This window comes from Typopeltis vanoorti, chromosome 17, assembly GCF_054136105.1.
Source record: "Typopeltis vanoorti isolate ZY-2024b chromosome 17, IOZ_Tvanoo_1.0, whole genome shotgun sequence".
NCBI classification, from domain to species: Eukaryota; Metazoa; Arthropoda; class Arachnida; order Uropygi; family Thelyphonidae; genus Typopeltis; species Typopeltis vanoorti.
The window spans coordinates 1,914,420-1,933,902 of NC_143565.1; the positions used below are offsets into that span (position 1 = coordinate 1,914,420).

The 19,483-nt window shown below is 36.1% G+C and overlaps 1 protein-coding gene across 1 annotated transcript in view; it reads left to right on the plus strand.

Annotated features, from left to right (window-relative positions):
• The window catches only part of l(2)k14505 (ATP synthase mitochondrial F1 complex assembly factor 2 homolog l(2)k14505), a 116,990-nt gene that overhangs the window by 15,189 nt on the left and 82,318 nt on the right, over positions 1-19,483 (plus strand). Inside the window, exons 2-3 of the mRNA XM_090407318.1 lie at positions 9,886-9,933; positions 13,518-13,663. Of these exons, the coding sequence (XP_090263444.1) occupies positions 13,562-13,663 (102 nt within the window). The 5' untranslated portion in view covers positions 9,886-9,933; positions 13,518-13,561. The remainder of the gene's footprint in view (positions 1-9,885; positions 9,934-13,517; positions 13,664-19,483) is intronic.

Below are 19,483 nucleotides of genomic sequence, written 5' to 3' on the forward strand. Positions count from 1 at the left end.
GAGTCTAAGGACTCCTTGGACTCACCCTTAATAATAATAATAACTTGCCCTCGCATATGACTTGCACCCCTGATTTTACTTTTTGAAAAAAGAAATTAGAAAGTTTTGCGTATACCTTGCAAATGAAAAAAAGCTGAAACACGTTCAAAGCGGGGTGATAGTAACTTGCTCTCGCGGTAAACAACATGCCCTCCTCAATAGCCACTATATTGCAGAGGCAAGAAAACGCCCACAGATGCAAGACCTTTCGACACCTGCACATGTCAACAGGAGAATCCATTTTGATAATAGGGTAATCCAGTGTTTCCCAAACTGTTCCAATGATGGAAACACTTCACAAATCCTGAAATTTTCATGGAACACCTTGGTTATTTTGTAATGTATTCATTAATAATGAATTGTTAATTTAGCTGATTTTTATTATTAATTAATAATTGATCATTAATTATTAATTAATAATTAATTGAATTTTGCCCAATGGAGGAAAAAAACACTGAAAAAAAAGCAATTTCTTTGGAAATGTAAACTGCAATTTTAGATCCTTTGCAAAGGAAGTGGGATCTACGGTGATTGGTAAACATTTTAATTTAGGCGAATCTAATATAAGAGCAATTAAAAAGAATGAAGTCACAGTAAGAAAATCTGTCATTTCTGGCACAAAATTAAGTGCCAAATTATCATTGTACTCAAGAGATGCTTTATTAGAAAACACGGAATGAGCCCTTGTAATTTGGATTGAAGAATTAACTCAAAGGGGAATTCCTATAAGTGGTTATTTAATTAAACAAAATGATCTTCGGTTTTATGAACAGATGAAGCAATTGGAGCCATCTACTTCCGCTTCACAGGCTGATAAAGAATTTTCAGCTAGCAAAGGATGGTAAACCGGGTTTTTAAAAAGGAATCCACTTCATAATGTGAAGATTACAGGCGAGGTTGCAGCAGCAGATGAAGAAGCAGCCAAAAAGTTTTAAGAGAAGTTAGCCACAATTATTGAAGATGGTAAATATTGTCCTGATCAAGTGTTTGACGCTGACAAAACAGGATTGTTTTGGAAGAAAATGCCTAGTCGAACTTACATCGCAAAGTGAACATATAGCAAAAGTTTTACAACCACTGAATATTTTTGTTGCCTTTCGACCATTTAGAAAAATCTCCATCTTTCTCACTTCTCCTAAGGATAAAGCTTCCACGTCTTAATTATCCAGGTGTCTACCAGATTCCGTGCTCTTGTGAATTATCTTATTTCGGACAAACAGGAAGATTTGCCTCTATTCGGCTAGAAGAATCCAATCTTATATTGAATACTTGAAACCTGAAAAGTCTGGACTTGCAGAACATGCCATCTTCACTAGACATAGAGTTCATTGGAGAAAGACAAGAGGCCTTCACAAAAGTCGGTTCCTCATGGAACGCCTTTATAAAGAAACGTGGAACTTGACTTCATTCGCCTGACTTAAACAGATCTGATGGTTTACGTCTAGCCCCTTTATGAGAGATAGGACTTTATAAATCAGCTATATACATTTTTTTTATTTTATTATTTATTTATTTATTTATTTATTTTTTTGTTAGGAAATTTATTGACCTTTTTAGTTATCTTACACCAGCTACTTAGGTGGCTTTTTGGAATTGTCAGTTATTGTTTAATTTGAGTTTAAAATGTACTGAAGATGGCTGTGACACACAGGCAAAAATTATACTATTAAATAATCTTTGTACGTGAGTTTTCCGTTATTAATTTTGTATCTGTATGTCTACTCATGGTATACCACTTTTAAAACTTAAATTAGTCTATTACTATTTAGATATGATAGATATGAGAGTATTGGAATACTGACTAGACTATTACTAATCAGTACTACAATATTGTCATATCTAATGTTTCATGGTTCTAAGGTACTTCTGACTAAATTAATCCACCTTGATCTTGGTCTCTTTCTCTTCCTCTGGGTCTCTTTCCTACCATCTTGACATTGAACACCAGAGTCGCTTACCCTTCCTCGCCTATTCTATTCAAATGGCCAATATCATCTTGGATTAGCTCCACTTACACATTCTTGAATGCTAATAATATCAAGTTCCGTTCTAATATTTTCATTTTTAATATGATTCTTCCGTTGATGCCATCTCTTCACTCTTCTAATTTTTCTCAGAACCCTCATAGCTGTGGTCACTAGGCCTTTGATCGGGTGCCTTATTTCTAACCCAACTCTGAGATCCAAAACTGTTTCAAACACTGTCTTATATATTGCTAGTTTGGTGTTTTGGCTAATTTCTCACTTATTTCACATTGGACTTAATTTATTCAGTGGCTACCCACGTACTAACTTTTCTTATTCTGTTGTTCATTTCCAGATTTAACTTGCCGTTTTCACTAAAATCTGTGCCTAAATAGTGAAATCTTTTATTTGCTCTAAAATCTGTTTTATGTGTTCATAGTTTTCATAGTTTTGGTCTTTTTATTGCTGATTTTCATGTCAAATTTCGGTCCGCTCGGTTACCCGAGTGGCTATGCACTTTGCAATTATATGCCTGGGAAAGCAGTGTCCTGGGATAGATTCTCATCAACGATATGAGGAGCTTAGGGATCTTTCTCATTAATGATCAGACATAGCCGGTCTTAGACAGCAGGGTTCTTCTCCCCAGTTTATCTGGGATTTTTCCTCCTGCAAGCAGACAACTTGTCTTATCCCTGATTTTACATCAAAACCATCATCCTGTATTTCCTTCAATTCTAACTGCTGACTTACAACTTAAATATAGACTATGTATTACTCTGTAAAATGATCCATTTACCCCATATAAGTGTAGTGTTTTGAGAAGCTTTTCTCTGGGCACCTTGTCATATGCCTTCTCCAGATCTACAAAAAGTACAAATCCTTGTCGTAGTCTCATGATTTCTCAATTATTTGTCGTAAAGTAAAAATTGATCTTGACCCTCTTTTTTGGCCTGAATCCAACTTGTTCCTCTCCATGTTTTTCTTCCACTGTCTTTCTCAATCTCTTTTCAGGTATGCTTGCATAAATCTTACTTGGAACTATTTAGAGAAATTCTTCTGTAATTCTCACATTCAGCTTTATTCTTTTTTTTTTATAATGGCAACTATTAGAGCTCTGCTCCAATCATCTGGAATTCAACCGTCTGACCAGGCCCTCTGAATTATTATTATTATTAACATCTGCCCTCCATGTAGTCAGAGACTTGCTGCAAAACATTTGTATTTCTGTATTTAAGCATTTCTGGTCAAATATCATCTACTCTAGTTGCTTTTCTGCATTTGAGGTTTTTGATGGCTTTTTCTACCAAGTATTGATATGCACTCCTCTTTGCATTTCTTTTGAAAATATTCTAGTATGGTTCTGTCACTGCTTGTTTCATTTAACAGTCTCAAAGTAATTACTCCAAACATCTAGGATATCCTTATCTTCAGTTTTCATGTCACCTTTATCATCTTTGATTCCTTTTCTGTTTTCTACATAACTTCCCGTTACGGTTCAAAATCCAGCTTGCCGCCATTTAAAGACTTTGTTACATACATTAATAAAGGATTTTGTAGCATGATCCACTTGTGGTGCAAATAACACTTCCTACAACTTAAAATTGTGCCATGTGAGGAACAAGAATGTGTGAATTCAATGTTGGAAGTGCAGAACTTGAGTTACTGTCTCAGACTTTAAGTGGAGATAATGAGCTGGAAACAGGTGCATGTTAACATTCAATGGATTTGATTTTTGTGTGTGTGTGGCATGAGGAAATATTTTGATGAATGGCATTGATTGTTTGAGTGAATGTTGGGTGAAAGCAGAACCTGGATTGAAACATTTTAAGAAATTAAATGGAAAGTATGTAAACTGAGTTGAGGAGGATGAATGAAGAGATTGAGAGAGGTTAACTAGGAAACAGTGTAAGGATGTCCCCAAGAATATTGCAGATGGAATGGACTGTTTTGGTGGATTTGAAGCAGATGCGATAAACTAAAGTTGACCAGAAGCTTCTATTCTTATAGGCTCAAAGGAAAGTGAAGGAACAGTTCTTGTTGGTTTGCTAGAATTGTCCAGTGAAAATACCTATAGTAAAGTCAGAAAGAGTCTGAGAAAGTGAATCTGTAGTGGAGAATCTGTGGAAGAGGAGTTGTCTGTTAACTTGATTGCAGTCTTCAGGGTAGCATCAGGTATTTTAGGAAGGTTTTTCATGCATATTCCAAACAGTATTCTAAAGTTAGGTGGTTTTAGGATTTATACAGTAGACAACAGTTATAATATCTTGAGCATAATAAAGGACATAAAGTGTTTGAAAGCAGACCTCCAAACTCCATTTGATTTTACAATATGCCATGCATTTTCTCATCTCCCAAGCAATTATTCCCACAAGAGGCCACCATCCACCCTGACAACTCTAGTTTCTCTGTCCTAACACTCTCACTTGCTGAGAGAACAATAATCTCTCCAAATGCCTGTCTCTTTCTTTGTTCAAATGCATCCATCTCTTGCATACAGCTCTCTTCTATCATCAAAACTCCAGACATCCACATAATCCAAGCTTCTCTTTCAATGCATTCTTGCCATCATGTTATTAATTATGATGCTCTTCTCCTCAACCCTGCATTAAGTATCATATCTGGGTAACATACTATCTTCACTCTCACACTCTTCTGCTCTACATTCTCAAACATTAACTCCAGATCTCTCGCCTTCCGATTCACGTTACCTCAGTCATTCATTGTTTAGTGGGTTAGAAACTGAAATGCATAATGAAAGTTGACCATTAGTTTCTATTCTTAAAGGAAAATGATCGTAGCTAGTTTGGCAAAATTTCCCAATGAAAATATATATAGAAAGGGCAGAAACAAAAAAGTGAGAAAGTAATTGGAGCGAATTTGTGGAAAAGCAGTTTTCTGTTAACCTGATTGTCATTATTATTATTATTATTATTATTATGATTATGATTCAGGTTTCTATGGTAGTTAAGCCATGGAATGCATTGCCTGATAGAGTGGCAAGAGCACAAATGTTGAATGGGTTCAATGAGTGGTATGATAGACGGTGTTTTCTAGAGTAGGACTCCCCACTTTTATCATTTTCTGGATAAAATCAAGCATTTTTAGGGAGGTTTTTCTAAAGTTGGCAGGATTTATGTGGCGAATACCACTTATAGCATCTTGAGCATAAAAACAAGCATTTAAGATACTAATTATATGCTATGGATGTGATGTCTTTATTCCAACAAAGACTAGAAATGTAGTAAGCTCTTGAAGATAAATTTGATCATGCCTAGAGATCTGAGTGTTATCACATATAAAGGATGTGATCTCTCTTGTGAGAAATAACATGACTGGATTTTGTTAGCATTGAAATTCACCAGATGATTCTTATCCTACTGAAGAATGGCAAGCGAACCTGAATCAAGTTAATGCATTGATTGTGAAGATCTTGATTTACAACGAATGAGAACTACATGGTTTATGAGATGAAGAAGATCAGCAATAAGGAGAGGATTTTTGGTTTGTGAGAGGCAATTTATTTTATATGAAAAAAAGCATGATGAAATTACAGAGTCTTTCAGTACACCATCATTGGTAGAGAAATCTGAAAAGAAGGAAACATCCCTCATTGCATAATAAACATCCATGAGGAAACCAGTGACTCAATTGTGTAAAGTAGGTGGTAGACTATAAGCTGGTAGCATGGTAAGTAATTAAGTACTTCTAAACCCAATTAAATGATCTGGAAATGTTGAGTGACCACACTAGTTTTGCTGCACCGTTCTTCTTTCTCTTCCATCATCCATATGGATGATGATGCCAATTGAACTCTTTCCACTTCTGTCTGTCCCTAGAGAGTCTGAACAATTCTGTCCAATTTGGTGTCGTTTGTTGTGATTTGGTTTTCAGGTCCTCTTTTATTTTGTCTATAATCTGTCTAATTCTCAACCGCCCTTTGGATCTTTTATCTTCCATCGTTTTATATATATACAGGGCTTTAGTTGGTAACCTTTCTGTTTCCATTCCTGTCACATGGCCAAATCATCACAGTCTTCTTTCTTGGATTTTGTCTATTATTGTTCTTGTTTTAGTCATTTCCTTATGTCTTCATTTCTTAGTCTATCCAGCAGAGATACTCCAAGTAATCTTCTTAGCCAACCCATTTCAGTAGTTAATAATTTTTTCTCTTCATTTTTTTTGAGATTCCAGCATTCACTTCCATAGAGAAGTATTGGAAGGACCATTGTCTCATAGATTCTTACTTTCATTACTTGTTTGATGTCGCTTGACTTCCGTATTTTATTCAGTCATCCAAAAGTTTGTGATGCTAGACAGATTCATATGTTTATATCTTTTGTAATTTTACTATTGTACTCAATTACTCCTCTAAGGTAGGTAGGTCAAGTTTTCTACCTGCTCTAGATAAAGTTGGTTAAAGCTGCTTAATATTAATTGACAGCAGCAGCAAAATCCATATATGCTGTCACTAATTAGCTACTGTGCCTCAAGGTGGTGACACTTTGAGGCACAGTAGCTTTGACAGCTTTCCCCATGATTTTTGAGAGAACTGAAGGAGGTTCACTTGTTTTTAGGATCGGGCTGAATATATATAGGCTTGTTGCAAAGCTATAGAATGATGCATATCAGTACAAAATATTATAAATGTGATATAGAATGATTAGTAATTCTAAAGTAGAAAATTTGAGTATATTTGAACTCTGGGTATCCAAGCTATACGCATTTTGTCTGATATGTTGCTAATGATAGAGGATGCATATTATGAGCTATTTCCTGTTATAATTATTATTATTATTTAGGCCTCCAAGGAGTCAAAAGACTCATTGCGGGAAGTCCTTCCTAGGAAATACAAGTCTGTCAAGACTCAATGTGGGAGGTCCCTCCCAGGAAACACAAAGTCTATCATACCACTCCTTAAACTCGTTGACCGTTCTCACTCTCACCACTCTATCAGGCAATGCAATGCATTTCACGGTTCAACCACCCTCCATGCAAAGAAACCACTCCTCACCCTCTTGCTCACAGTTTCCTTTTGTAACTTCCAGGGATTGCCCCTTGCCATCACTCCTTCCCGCTGTTCAACCAATCAAAAGAACTCCCCAAATGTTACTAATAGTGTCATCTGGACGTGAGAAGCACAAAAGGACAGAAGCTGCACCCACTGTGCTAAGGTACTACCAGAAGGCTTGACTGCCATTTGAGCAGATAGCAAGTTTTTGCATTCGGTCTTTTGAAATTCAAGTTTGTGAATTGTATATTTTTATCATTTATTTATGTAATTTTTGCATCTGTTGCAGACTGCAGTATAGGTTGAACCTGATGCTGACTTTGGTTTCAAGGCATTTGTTATGCTGACTTTATTTCTTGGTCTGTCTTGGCACACATGTTGGAGCACAGAGGCTTAGAAAGTGATAGGGGATTTTGAGTGTAGTCGAAAATGTAGATTGTCATTCCATTTAAATTCCCTTCTCCTGATCTAAATATTTCCTTGGATTGGGAGACATTAGAAGCATGGAGATCATTACTTTTGCCACTGTTGTAATCCAAATGATATCAGATGAATCCAGTTTCATTGTAGGAAACTTTGACGAGGCTATGTGGTCTCAGTACCAAGAGAACTGACATACAGTATATTTGGAAGGAGAAATTGTTTAAAAAAAAATGGTAAAGGTCAGTGTTGAAAGGATTATTTGGTATTCTGGCAAATAGATGGACAGTTTGTGTTAAGTCATTGCTAACAGGAATTATCTTCATACTGCTTCCAGCTTGATCTGTGGAGTTGGGAAGTGAAGCTAGAATTGTGGACATTAACGTCCCTAAGAAAGTATCTGAAATGCAAAAAAAAAATTTAGAATCATTGATCCATCCATCCATTCACTGGACATTAGATGCCATATGGTCACCCAGTTGCTCAGTGATGTGCCACACCAGTCCTCACCAGGTGGTCCTGCTGTTGCTTTTCTGGAGGCTTCAACTCTTGGAAGATCAGTCACTCCAGACATACCATCCATCCAGTTCATTGACAGTCTGCCCCTCCCTCTTTTTCCAGGACCTTTACCTTCTATTACTGTTTTGAGAAGTCCTCCTTTCAGTGTCCAAAGTATTTAAACTATCTTCTGTCAGTATCCTCAAGCAGCATTAAAATTCTACAAGTCCTTTCTAGCACCCATCCAGTCCTTCTTTCAGTATGTGATATCCTCAACGCCTTCTATAACACCATATCTCAAAAGCAGTTAGCCTTTTCCTATGAGATGTCTTTAGATTCCAAGTATCACATCCATAAGACGCTGCTGACAAAACGGCTACATCCAGAATCCTCAACTTTGTTCCTGTGGATATAGATCCATCCTTCCAGATTTTAGACAAGTCTTTGACTGGTTTTAGCTATTCCTAATCTTCTTCTACATCTTCTGAAAACAGCAATTCTTCACATTAATAATGGATTCCATTTACTTGAACTTGCTGACTTCCTCAATTCTTTCTCTATTAAGCTACACTTGTTTCTCAGGAGCTTCCCTGACTGCATTTCTTTTGAGAACCATAATCTTTGTCTTGCTAGTATTGAGCCTCTGTTCTTACTGTAGCTCAATCCTAACAAGACAAAGATTAAGCCTCTGTTCTTACTGATCTCATTAACTTTGTCAAGAATTTGTCCTACTTCTTCTTTGTCACTACAGTAAACAGGTGGGGAGAAAGTAGGCATCCTTGCCTAACTCCCTTTCCAGCCTGAAGCCAATCAGTTAATCCAACACCTGTTCTTATCATGGCTTCTTGCTCACTGTACAAGTTAGCTATCAACCTAATAATGTGTTGAGGAAAACTCATTATTTCCATTACTTCCCACAGTTTCACATGCTGAACACAGTCAAAAGCTTTAGAGTTATATATGAAACACATTTTCATAGGGAGTCTAAATTCTTTTTACTTTTTTATGATCTGTCTAAAGCAATGGATCTGATCTCTGGTATCCTTACCTTTCCTAAGGCCTGCTTATTCCTCAAGCAATTTTGAAGCAAAGCTTCAACTTTGCTTGAATTCCTCAAGCAAAGTTGAAGCAAGGCCTTTCCTGCTTAGGAAAGGCCTTGCTTCAACTTTGGCCTCAGTCCTATGTATAATGATCTTTAATCATTGATGGATGTGGAAATTTCTTTTTTTTTTACTGATGATATTTTTGGTCGAATTTTGTTTTGTGTGTGTGTGTTTATTATTTTCTTTTACGTATAAGATTTTTATTGATCTGCAGAATAACTATTTTTATATCTTCTCTTTCATACTTGATGGATAAGAAGAGTTAAATAAAGAGTAAGAGCATGCATTGTGAACATCATCACACAGAAGGAATCCAGTCTTGTCCATGCATGGCTTCACTAGTGTCCCCCTTCATTTTTTTGTACTGAGATCACAGGATTGTTTGGCTTGTTGGGAGGTCTCCTGGTTTGTTACCATCAAGTTTATTCCCATGTACTATCTTACAGCTTCCCTAGAGAGATCACCTAGAGTTGATTTCTGTGATATATTTGGAAAAAGTACTGATTAAGAAAAATGAAAAGTGTTTCAGGGAATAGAGATGATTATTTGTTATATCCAGATAATCCAGCGTAAATGGTTTGATTTACACTGGATTATTTGCTTACAAGAAATGTCTTGGTATGTCTTTCAGTTTGGTTTGTGGAAATGGAAAAGGAAAGCTAAGTTGGAGTTGTGGACTTTCAAGTCACTCAGGAAAGACCCTCACTGTTTGAGTAGTTACATTAGAAAATTAGTTTAGGGAATAAAATGTTGAAAGTGAAGTCAAATATAAAACAATTGTAAATGATTTTTGATATAATTTTTTTTTATCATTATCATTTTGAGTTGATAAAATTTTGTTTCATTATTGCAGGAATAAAGAAGAAATTTTTTAAAAGAGTATCAATAAGTGAAGTTAATGGTAAGTTAATGATTCTGTTTTTCAAGTGTTTAGTTTTGTTTAATTTTAATTACATATAATTTCAAAGCTGAATTTTTGTAGAAACTATGAAAGTGTTTAAAGAAAGGATTTTTAATTAATATTAATCTAATCTCTTTATAGAGATGATCTCTTTATTTCTAACAATTATTTTTTTTATTTCCGAGTGTATCTATATATGCACAAGGGTTCACTCCGATTGATGCAATGACCTCTTTTTTACTATTTCTTTCAGAATCAAAAAAAAAATCACTGGCTCAAGACCAAAATACAAAATAAACACATTTAATAAAACAAAACAATTTTACTATTTCTTTCAGAATCAAAAAAAAACCACTGGCTCAAGACCAAAATACAAAATAAACACATTTAATAAAACAAAACAATATACATACACTTCGAACAAATTTACATGACTATAACTAACTACAGAATTATTGGATCCAAGGCCTTTTAAAAATAAACTTACACTTAAGACTAGTCTAAACATTTGTTTGCATAATGACAAAATGTTCATAGCCCTCTCTCTGTCAAGGCCCTTTCCGAAGATATATGACTTTATTCTTCATTTTCATAGGATCCTTTCTCATCACTCATGTATCACACATTAATTCTTCCTGACTCAATTCTGTCTTCTTTTCAGTAGAAATAATAGTTAGATCCGGCGTCCTTAAGATAGATGAAACTTCCCAAATAGCATTTCCTCGAACATTCCTTTAGAACATAAATAGCAATTTCTTCTTTTATTCACTAATGCTTATTGACAGTCTTAACTCTTCCACCTTAAAAAATTCACAGTTCTACGATTCCCTTTTCAGAATCTACTATTGATCTTCCAATTAGCATTTCCTCCAATATTCCTTTTGAAACATCTATAGCAATATTCTCTTTTATTTATCAATACTTATTCCACCTTAAAATTTCATAGTTCTATGATTCCTTTTTCGGAATATACTATTAATTTTCCTCCGAACCTGAATATCTACCGGACTGTGTTCTTATTTCCTCCCAAATGCTCTCTTGTTTTCTCCCATTACTTCGATACCAAACACTCTCCTTGTCAGCCGTCAATCACACTTCTCGGCAAGCAAGAAACTAAATACAGTGACTGACATGGTGTCTCCGTTAGCAACAAAAGAATGTCTTCATAAAACACAACTTAATGTTTTAAACTACAAATAAATTGTTTAAAGTAACACAACTATTCAAATCCGGCAAGTACATCAATTTTTTAACTTCTTTACATTTCATTTTGACAAAACAATTTCAATAATGGGCACATCGCAAGTGCCGACAATGTGTGTTATGAAACTAAAACTAATAAACATACTAACATAAACAATACGTAAAAATATTCAGAATTTTAAATTATGATTATTTTTACAAAAGTGTTATAATTTTTGTCAGAGAGCCTATGAGAATACAATGCTCGGCATCAAAGTTGCCTTAGCTTGCACTGCTTAAAGAACATAACTGCTGCCCAAGTATCCATATATATTCACCTCTTATGGGTACATTATTTGATGAAGGTTTCACTCACCTGACAGATGGTTTGAACTGGTTGGTCGTCTTCAGAGACCAAACAGAACCCATGAGAGCAAAAACTCTCATTCAGTCTGAAGAAATCCAATGTCAGAGAAATGTATTTTTCATAAGTGAACTCTTGGTCATTATGAAAGTAATTAATAAAGAAACAACCATACGGCTTCATTTTGGCAATGTAAATTACATAGAAATAGATATTAAAGAAACCTTTATCAAATGCACTAATACAAGGTAAATATACAGAGGCTTGGGCAGTGGTCATGTTCTTTTAAGTAAAGCAAGCTAAGACAACTCGGATGCTGAGGATTGTATTATCATAAGCCCTCTGGTCAAAATTATGAAACTTTCATAGTTTCCACAAAATTCAGCTTTGAAATAAGATTGGATCTCTAATATCCACTATTTCTGTGTAATTTATTATTATTACGTGACATCTCCAAGGAGGCCACTCTACTCTACAACTCTCCGTCTCCACCACTCAATCCACCAGCTACAGTGAACCACATCATCTACACCAACGCCATCTACTGGCTACCACCACTAGTATTTTCATAATCACAAACATCCATGCCCACTGCGAGATTCAAACCGTCAGCCTTTTGGTTGGAGAGTGGACACACTAACCATTCGGCCAACTAGGCTGGCATTTATGTCACCAAACTGGAGCTGTATGACTCTGCTCTTTCTTTATTAATTACTTTTATTCACCGATTGAGAGTTCATTTATAAAAAAGACATTTCTCTGATATTGGATTTCTTTAGTATCGAATGAGAGTTTTTGCTATCTTAAGGTTTCTGCATGGTCTGTGAAGAGAACCAACCAGTTCAAAACAGCTGTCAGACCAAACCTTTATGAAATGTATAAAGGGTGAATATATGGATGTTAGGGCAGCAGTCATGTTCTTTTAAGTAGTGCAAACTAAGGCAACTCTGATGCCGAGGATGGTATTCTCATAAACTTGTTGGCCAAAATCAAAACTTTAATAGTTTCTACAAACATTCAGCTTTGAAATAATGTTGGATCTTTAATATCTGCTATTTCTGTATCTGATATGAATGTTTTCTTATCAATAAATCTGATATTTATATAATGATATACTGTATGTAAGTCTGAATGATTATTATGTTTTGAAAAATGCTGGCTTCATAAGTATAATGGACTACTCAAAAAAAAACTATCACATAAGTTCAATTTTAGTTTCTGATAAGAGGGATTTTTTTAGAACTTTTTTTTATTAGCTGGTTCTCAAGTAAGTTTGTCTTTGGCAAAAACAAGGGTTTTCCCCTTCCCTTAAACTTAAGCTTTTAACCCTGAAACTTAGAAAAATTAACCATTGAACAAATACTATTTCAGATAATAATTCTAGTTAGGGTTTAGAAACATAAGATGGAAATGGTTGCCTGCTTACTCTCACGCCAAGTCCACAAAATCATCAATAGCCATGAACTCAGCTATCATTGACTAAGGATGGAGACCAACTGCCTTCCGATTGTCATAATATGTTACTTAGGGCCAAGTAACCCTTTACATAATAAAAATTGGCATTGGTGAATTTATTTATCTACATGAAGTTACCTGCTGTTCAAGAAGCTTAACTTCTTGTTTTGTGATGAATGTTATAATCATTGCTTACATAATCAGAGTGGTTTTATCGTGTAATATCTGATTATGTGATATTGCAATGTTTATATATTTTCAGTCAATATAAAATAGTTTGATCATTTTATTTCAGAATTGAAGTAAATAGCTAGTTACAGGATACACCACACTATGGGAATTTGGCAAGCTGCCACAGCTGTTTCTCCACATTTCAAATAGGTTAGGTGAAGTTCTCTTCCCGCTTTTGTAGCCTCTACAATTAAGCGATCCTGTATATAATTTTTATTGTATAAAGATAAAATTGTATATGAACAATCACTTCTAATGTTTTGGTGATGTAAGCGTAATGTCATTTTCATATGTATAATGTACTAGTAATATTTTTCTTTTAAAATTTTAAATATTTCTTTACAATCTGTAGGTGTATATGAAATTAATTTGGATTCTCGTAAGTTAAAGACACCAATGGGTAAAGTCTTTCAAGTGCCAAATAAAGCATTAGCAATTGCTGTGGCAACTGAATGGCAGGGACAAAAGGAGAACATCCGTATCCAGAATATGCATATTGCAAGTAGTAATAAAGTTTTATTTTCATAAGTTCCTCATTTTAGATAATCTCTTCGATATTTCTGCCTCCTTTATTATTATATTATATAATGAAAAATGCTGGCCTAGTTGGCAGAGTGGATAGCTTACCTGCTATCCAGCCAACTGGTTGTGGCTCTGACTCCCACCTTGGACATGCGTGTTTGTAAAAGCCTGCTCTGGACAAGCATGTCTTTTTTTTAACAACAACAACAACAAAAAAGTAATAGTATATGAATCCTTGCTTTTAGTGTTGCATGGTGATCGGCATTCATTTTAGAAATTATGGACTTTACAACTGTGTTATAAATAACTTTTAATTTCCTGACGTTTCTATCTTCATATTAAGATCATCATCTGGAGCATATACAAATATTCAAGGACAAGCCGAGTTACATTACACACAGTAAGCTAAAAAAACAATGATTTCATCACTGGTTATTCTATTGGCGTGACCTCTAGTAAAAAAAAAAAAAATTACAAATTAATTATTTAGAAACTACATCAAAGTTAAATTCTATTTAAGATTATTATTATTATTATTCAGGCCTCCATGGAGTCAAAAGACTCATTGTGGGAGGTCCCCCCTGAGAAACACAAAGTCTATCATACCACTCCTTAAACTCGTTGACCGTTCTCACTCTCACCACTCCATCAGGCAATGCATTCCATGATTCAACCACTCCTCACCCTCTTGCAAACAGTTTCCTTTCGTAACTTCCAGGAATAGCCTCTTGTCATCACTCCTTCCCCCTGTTCAACCAAGTGAAAGAACTCCCCAGTGTCAACCCTGTAACCACCTCTCAACAGTTTAAAAGTCTCAATCATATCACCTCTCCTTTTATCCACCAAACTCTGCACTCCACATTCCCTCAGCCGATCCTCATAACTAACATGGTACAGTCCTGAAACCATCTTTAGTATCTGCCTTTGTTCCCTTTCCACAGTTAATTTATCCCCTTCAAATCCTGGAAACCAAATTTGAAAACAATAGTCCAGGTGTGGTCTAATCAGAGACTTATACAACGGAATGATAACCCTTTTATCTCTGCAGGTCAGTGTTCCTTCTCATTATTGCAGCAATCCTCTGTTACCTTCACCACCTTTGCAATATGTCCCTTAAATTTCAGGTTTCTATCAATCATCAACCCAAAATCTCTTGTCTACCCTACATCCTCCAGTATAACTCCTCCCATAGAGTATGCAGCGTCCCATCGATGTTTCCCAAACCTCGAGACCTTACATTTTGCTGCATTACACCGACCCCCATTCATTTGCCCATCTATCTAGCTTATTCATATTCTCTTGCAGGGCTACTGCATCTGCACTATTACTAATAATCCTTTCCAGCTTCACATCATTCGCAAACAACTGAATATCCCTTTGCAATCCACTGACAGTGTCATTGATATAAAGGTTAAACAATATAGGTCCCAGTACTGAGCCCTGTAGGACCCCACTCGTAACCCTCTGCCTCCTTGAAACTGTCCTGCCATACACAACTCTTCGATACCTATCAGACAGCCAATTCTGAATCCAGTTGACCGATCTGACATCCAAACCCATGTGCTGCAACTTAAATATCATCTTATCATGTGCACCCTGTCAAATGCTTTCGCTAAGTCTAAGAAAATCAAAGTATATGCCTTTCCCTCATCTTTATTATAAAAGGCTTGCATATTGCTAAAACAAGAGTGCCCCTTCACAAATCCCTGTCGACTCTCATAGATAACACCACCCTCATCTGTCCAATGCTGTATACAGTCCCTCACTACTTTCTCCAAGATCTTAACAACTACTGACGACATGCAAACTGGCCTATAATTAGACACTTCCAATCTGCTACCACCCTTATGCAATGGCACTATCTTACCTTCCTTCCATTCCATGGGCACCTTTCCCGCAGCCAGACTTTCATTGAAAAGCCAGGTCAAAGGCACTGTCAGTTCCCTAGCACGTTCTCTCGAAACTCGTGGTGAAATACCATCCACTCCCACAGCTTTATTGACATCCAGAGAACTCAGTATTTAAAACACACTCTCCTCCTATACCTCTAAACCGTGAACCTGCCCTATCCGTCTAGTATTAAAACTGACTCCTCCAGGATGAAATACTCCAATAAAGTGTTCATTGAACAATTCCACTATGTCCTCTGCATCAGTCACTCTATTCCCATTTTTCTCCCGCAATATCATTCTTCCACAGTCATTTCTCCTCCTACTGGCCACATAGCTAAAAAATTCCCTAGGATTTGCTTTGGATCTTAGGGCTAATCTCCTCTCATATTTCAGTTTCGCCTTCCTTACCATACTAGTCACTCTTCTATTCTGTGCCTTATATTCTTCATGCATCCTCTCTTCACCTATCTCCTTATATCTCTTCCATAGCCTCTTTTTCGCATGCAGTTCCTGCTTAATATTGTTTGTCATCCACTTTACTCCAAATTGTGTCCTCTTCTTCACTCGTGGTATACAACTTACCATTGCTGCTAACAAATATTCTTTCACAATTTCCCATGAACTAATGATATTCTGGCCTTCCAATTCCTCCCTCCATGAAACTTCCCCAAGTTGACATCTTAGACTGTTATAATCACCTGCTTTATGATTCCACATACGTTCCCGTCTCTTTGATACTCCTGCATGTCTATTCATTTTCCAAGTCAAAACCATATGGTGACTCTCTTTCCAACTGGTGGGAGAGATGTCATCTCAGTTATTATCAATTCTTCTGATGCTATAACCAAATCCAAAACTCTTGAACCTCTTGTTCCCTCTATTACATGTTGACTAAGACATTTGTCCCTCAAGAATTCTAGTAATTCCATTCCCTTATTGCTACATGTATCTTCCTCTCCCCAGTTTATACTAATGTAGTTAAAATCTCCCATAACAATCATTCTTTCTGCACTTGCCAAACTCAACTGTCTAAACATCTGGTCCCCACCCTCTGTGCTCCTGGGTCTGTAGCAACATCCCACTAAATATCCTCTCTTGCCAGCCTCTACTTCACACTATATGCTTTCAAAATCATTAGTGTCACTGCCTTCCAAAGCCTCCACTCTTAGAGGACATAGGTGGTCACTTATCATATGTAGTACTCCATCACCATGCTTTCCCTTCCTATCCTGCCGAAAAATGCTGTACCCAGCGACTTCTATTCCTGTTATTATATCCTCTTTTGTCAACCACGTCTCAGTGATCCCAATAATTTTTGGCCAGGCTGATGCTATCTGCACCACCAATTTCTCTCCCTTATTCTGGATACTCCTGGCATTAGTATAAAGCATATAAATGCTGTTGTTTCTATACCCAGTATTATCCCCTCTAGACTCCACTGGGCTCTGTGTTACTTGATGTCGTCTGGTTTTTCTTTGTTTTTTATTGAGGTCTTGTAGAGAATTTTGTTAACAGTGTTTTGGCTGTAACCATTTTTTAGAAAAGTATTGCTGATAACTTTAAATTCGTCTTTCAGCTCATGTTCATTTTAGCAGATCTTCAAAACCCTGTTTTTTAGAGTATTAATGACACCTAACACGAGAAAAACATTCTTTCTTATAGTTAATCCTCTTTCAGTAACAATGATGTCCTATTTTTAACATTACAATTGCTATTTTAGATTTAGGATTCTGGATTATCTGCAGTTTCTGTTTATAGTTAACTCTTAGAGAGAAAGGTTCTTGGGTCGTCCATATGCTTGGGATTTTTAGACCATCATTATTGTTCAGATTGGGGTGGTTGATATGAATCTTGCAGGCTTCCTTAAATTTGTGTGCATACCATGTTTCGGTGTGATGTAAACAACTGGTGCTTTTCCAGTCAATTCTATGTAAAGTATTCAGGGCATGATCAGAAAGGCCAACTTCACCATAGTTATTATATTTAATGTGTCGTTTATGTTCCTTTTGTCTGATAGGAATTGTGCATCCTGTTTCCCCTGTATAAGGTATATTACAGGTGCAATAAACACGGTATACTCCAGGGTGGGCCAGCGGAGGGAATGGGTCTTTGGATGAGTTGAGTAAGCTCTTTAATTTTGCATGAGGTTTAAAGGTGGCTTTGAGGTTGTATTTTTGTAGTATTCTGTTTATTTTATCTGATGTCCCTTTAATGTAAGGAATGGTTATAGTTTTATTGTAGTCTGGTTTATCTTTGTTTTTTATTGGTCTTGTAGAGAATTTTGTTAATAGTGTTTTGGCTGTAACAATTTTTTAGAAAAGTATTGCTGATAACTTTAAATTCGTCTTTCAGCTCATGTTCTTTGGAGCAGATCTTCAAAACCCTGATTTTTAGAGTATTAATGACACCTAGTTTTTCTGTTGGGTGGTGATAGGAGTTTATATATGTATATTGACCAGTATGTGTCGGTTTCAGTAAACAGTGAAGGAAAGACTGCCAGAAGGAAGACATGTGACAGGTATATCTAGAAACGGAAGTGAGTTCTGTTTTTCAATCTCAATTGCGAACTGTATGCATTTGTGTTGTTTGTTTAGGTTGCTAAGGAAAGTGTCTAGTTGGCGACCACGGGGCCATATTGCGAAAACATTGTCAACGTATCTTAGCTAGACTTTGGGTTTAAAGGAGGTTTTAAAGGAGAGGAATATAGAGCATGTTGCTCAAAATGTTCCATATAAAAGTTAGCAATAGGAGGGGGATAATGGTGAGCCCATGGCTGTGCCTTTTTGTAGGTAGAAAGCGTTTTGCCATACAAAATAAGAACATAATACATTTGCAAAGAGTGGCGTGATATCTGGAGGGAGTTTGCTCTGTAAAAGAAGGATTATGTCTTTGATTGAGACATTTGTAAAGAGGGCAGAGACGTCAAAACTGACTAATAAATCATCTTTTTTCTGATGTAATTTCTTTGATTATGTTTATGAAGTGTTGTGTGTTTCTGATATAGGAATGTGAATGACCTACCAACTCCTTGAGTGTTGCCACTCAAGGAGTTGGTAATTTCTTGGCTAGCTGATAATTTGGGCTATCTATACCTTCGACTATCGGCCAGTAGTTGAAGATAGTCGATAGACCGTAAATTCTCAGAGAACGAGCATAGTGCAGAAGTGGTTTTTTGACTGTATCTTCAGGCCATGTAGTAATAGATTTAAGTAGTTTCTCTGTTTTCTTTCTTATTCTATTGTTGGGTCGTATTTAACACGGTATGTACTATTGTTCGAGACTAGCAGATTAATTTTTTCTTAATAAGTGGTTTGGTTTAGAACAACGGTGACACTTCCTTTATCGGCTCTAGTTATTATGATGTTCGGAATTTGATTTTAATGATTTCACTGCCGTTAATTCATGTTTCATTAAGTTACTTGTTATTGTTTTCTTATGATTTATATTTAAAATGTTGGCTGTTTCAAAGATGAATTCTCGCTACTCAACAAAGGTCTAAATTTTGCTGTAGCACCCAGATCGATGAACAAACTGGATTTTATTTGTAATAGTGAAAGTGGCTTAATTTCCCATATTTCATCTGCTATGTTATTTGGGATGAATCTTAAGCTGCTTTCACTATTACAAATAAAATCCAGTTTGTTCATCGATCTGGGTGCTACGGCAAAATTTAGACCTTTGTTGAGTAGCAGAGGTTCATCTTTGTTTAAGGAGTGGTTGGATAGGTTGACTACGTTGCTGTTACCTGCTGGCAATTGGTGGCTCCTGTTACTTCTTGCTTCTGGTTGGTTTTTAACGTTCACTGTGGTGAAATTCAAATATGTCCGTTGGTTTTGTCGATCTTTTAGTCTATGAAATTTGGATATGAGATTTTCTTTCTTAGTTTGAAGGATATGGTTCGCCA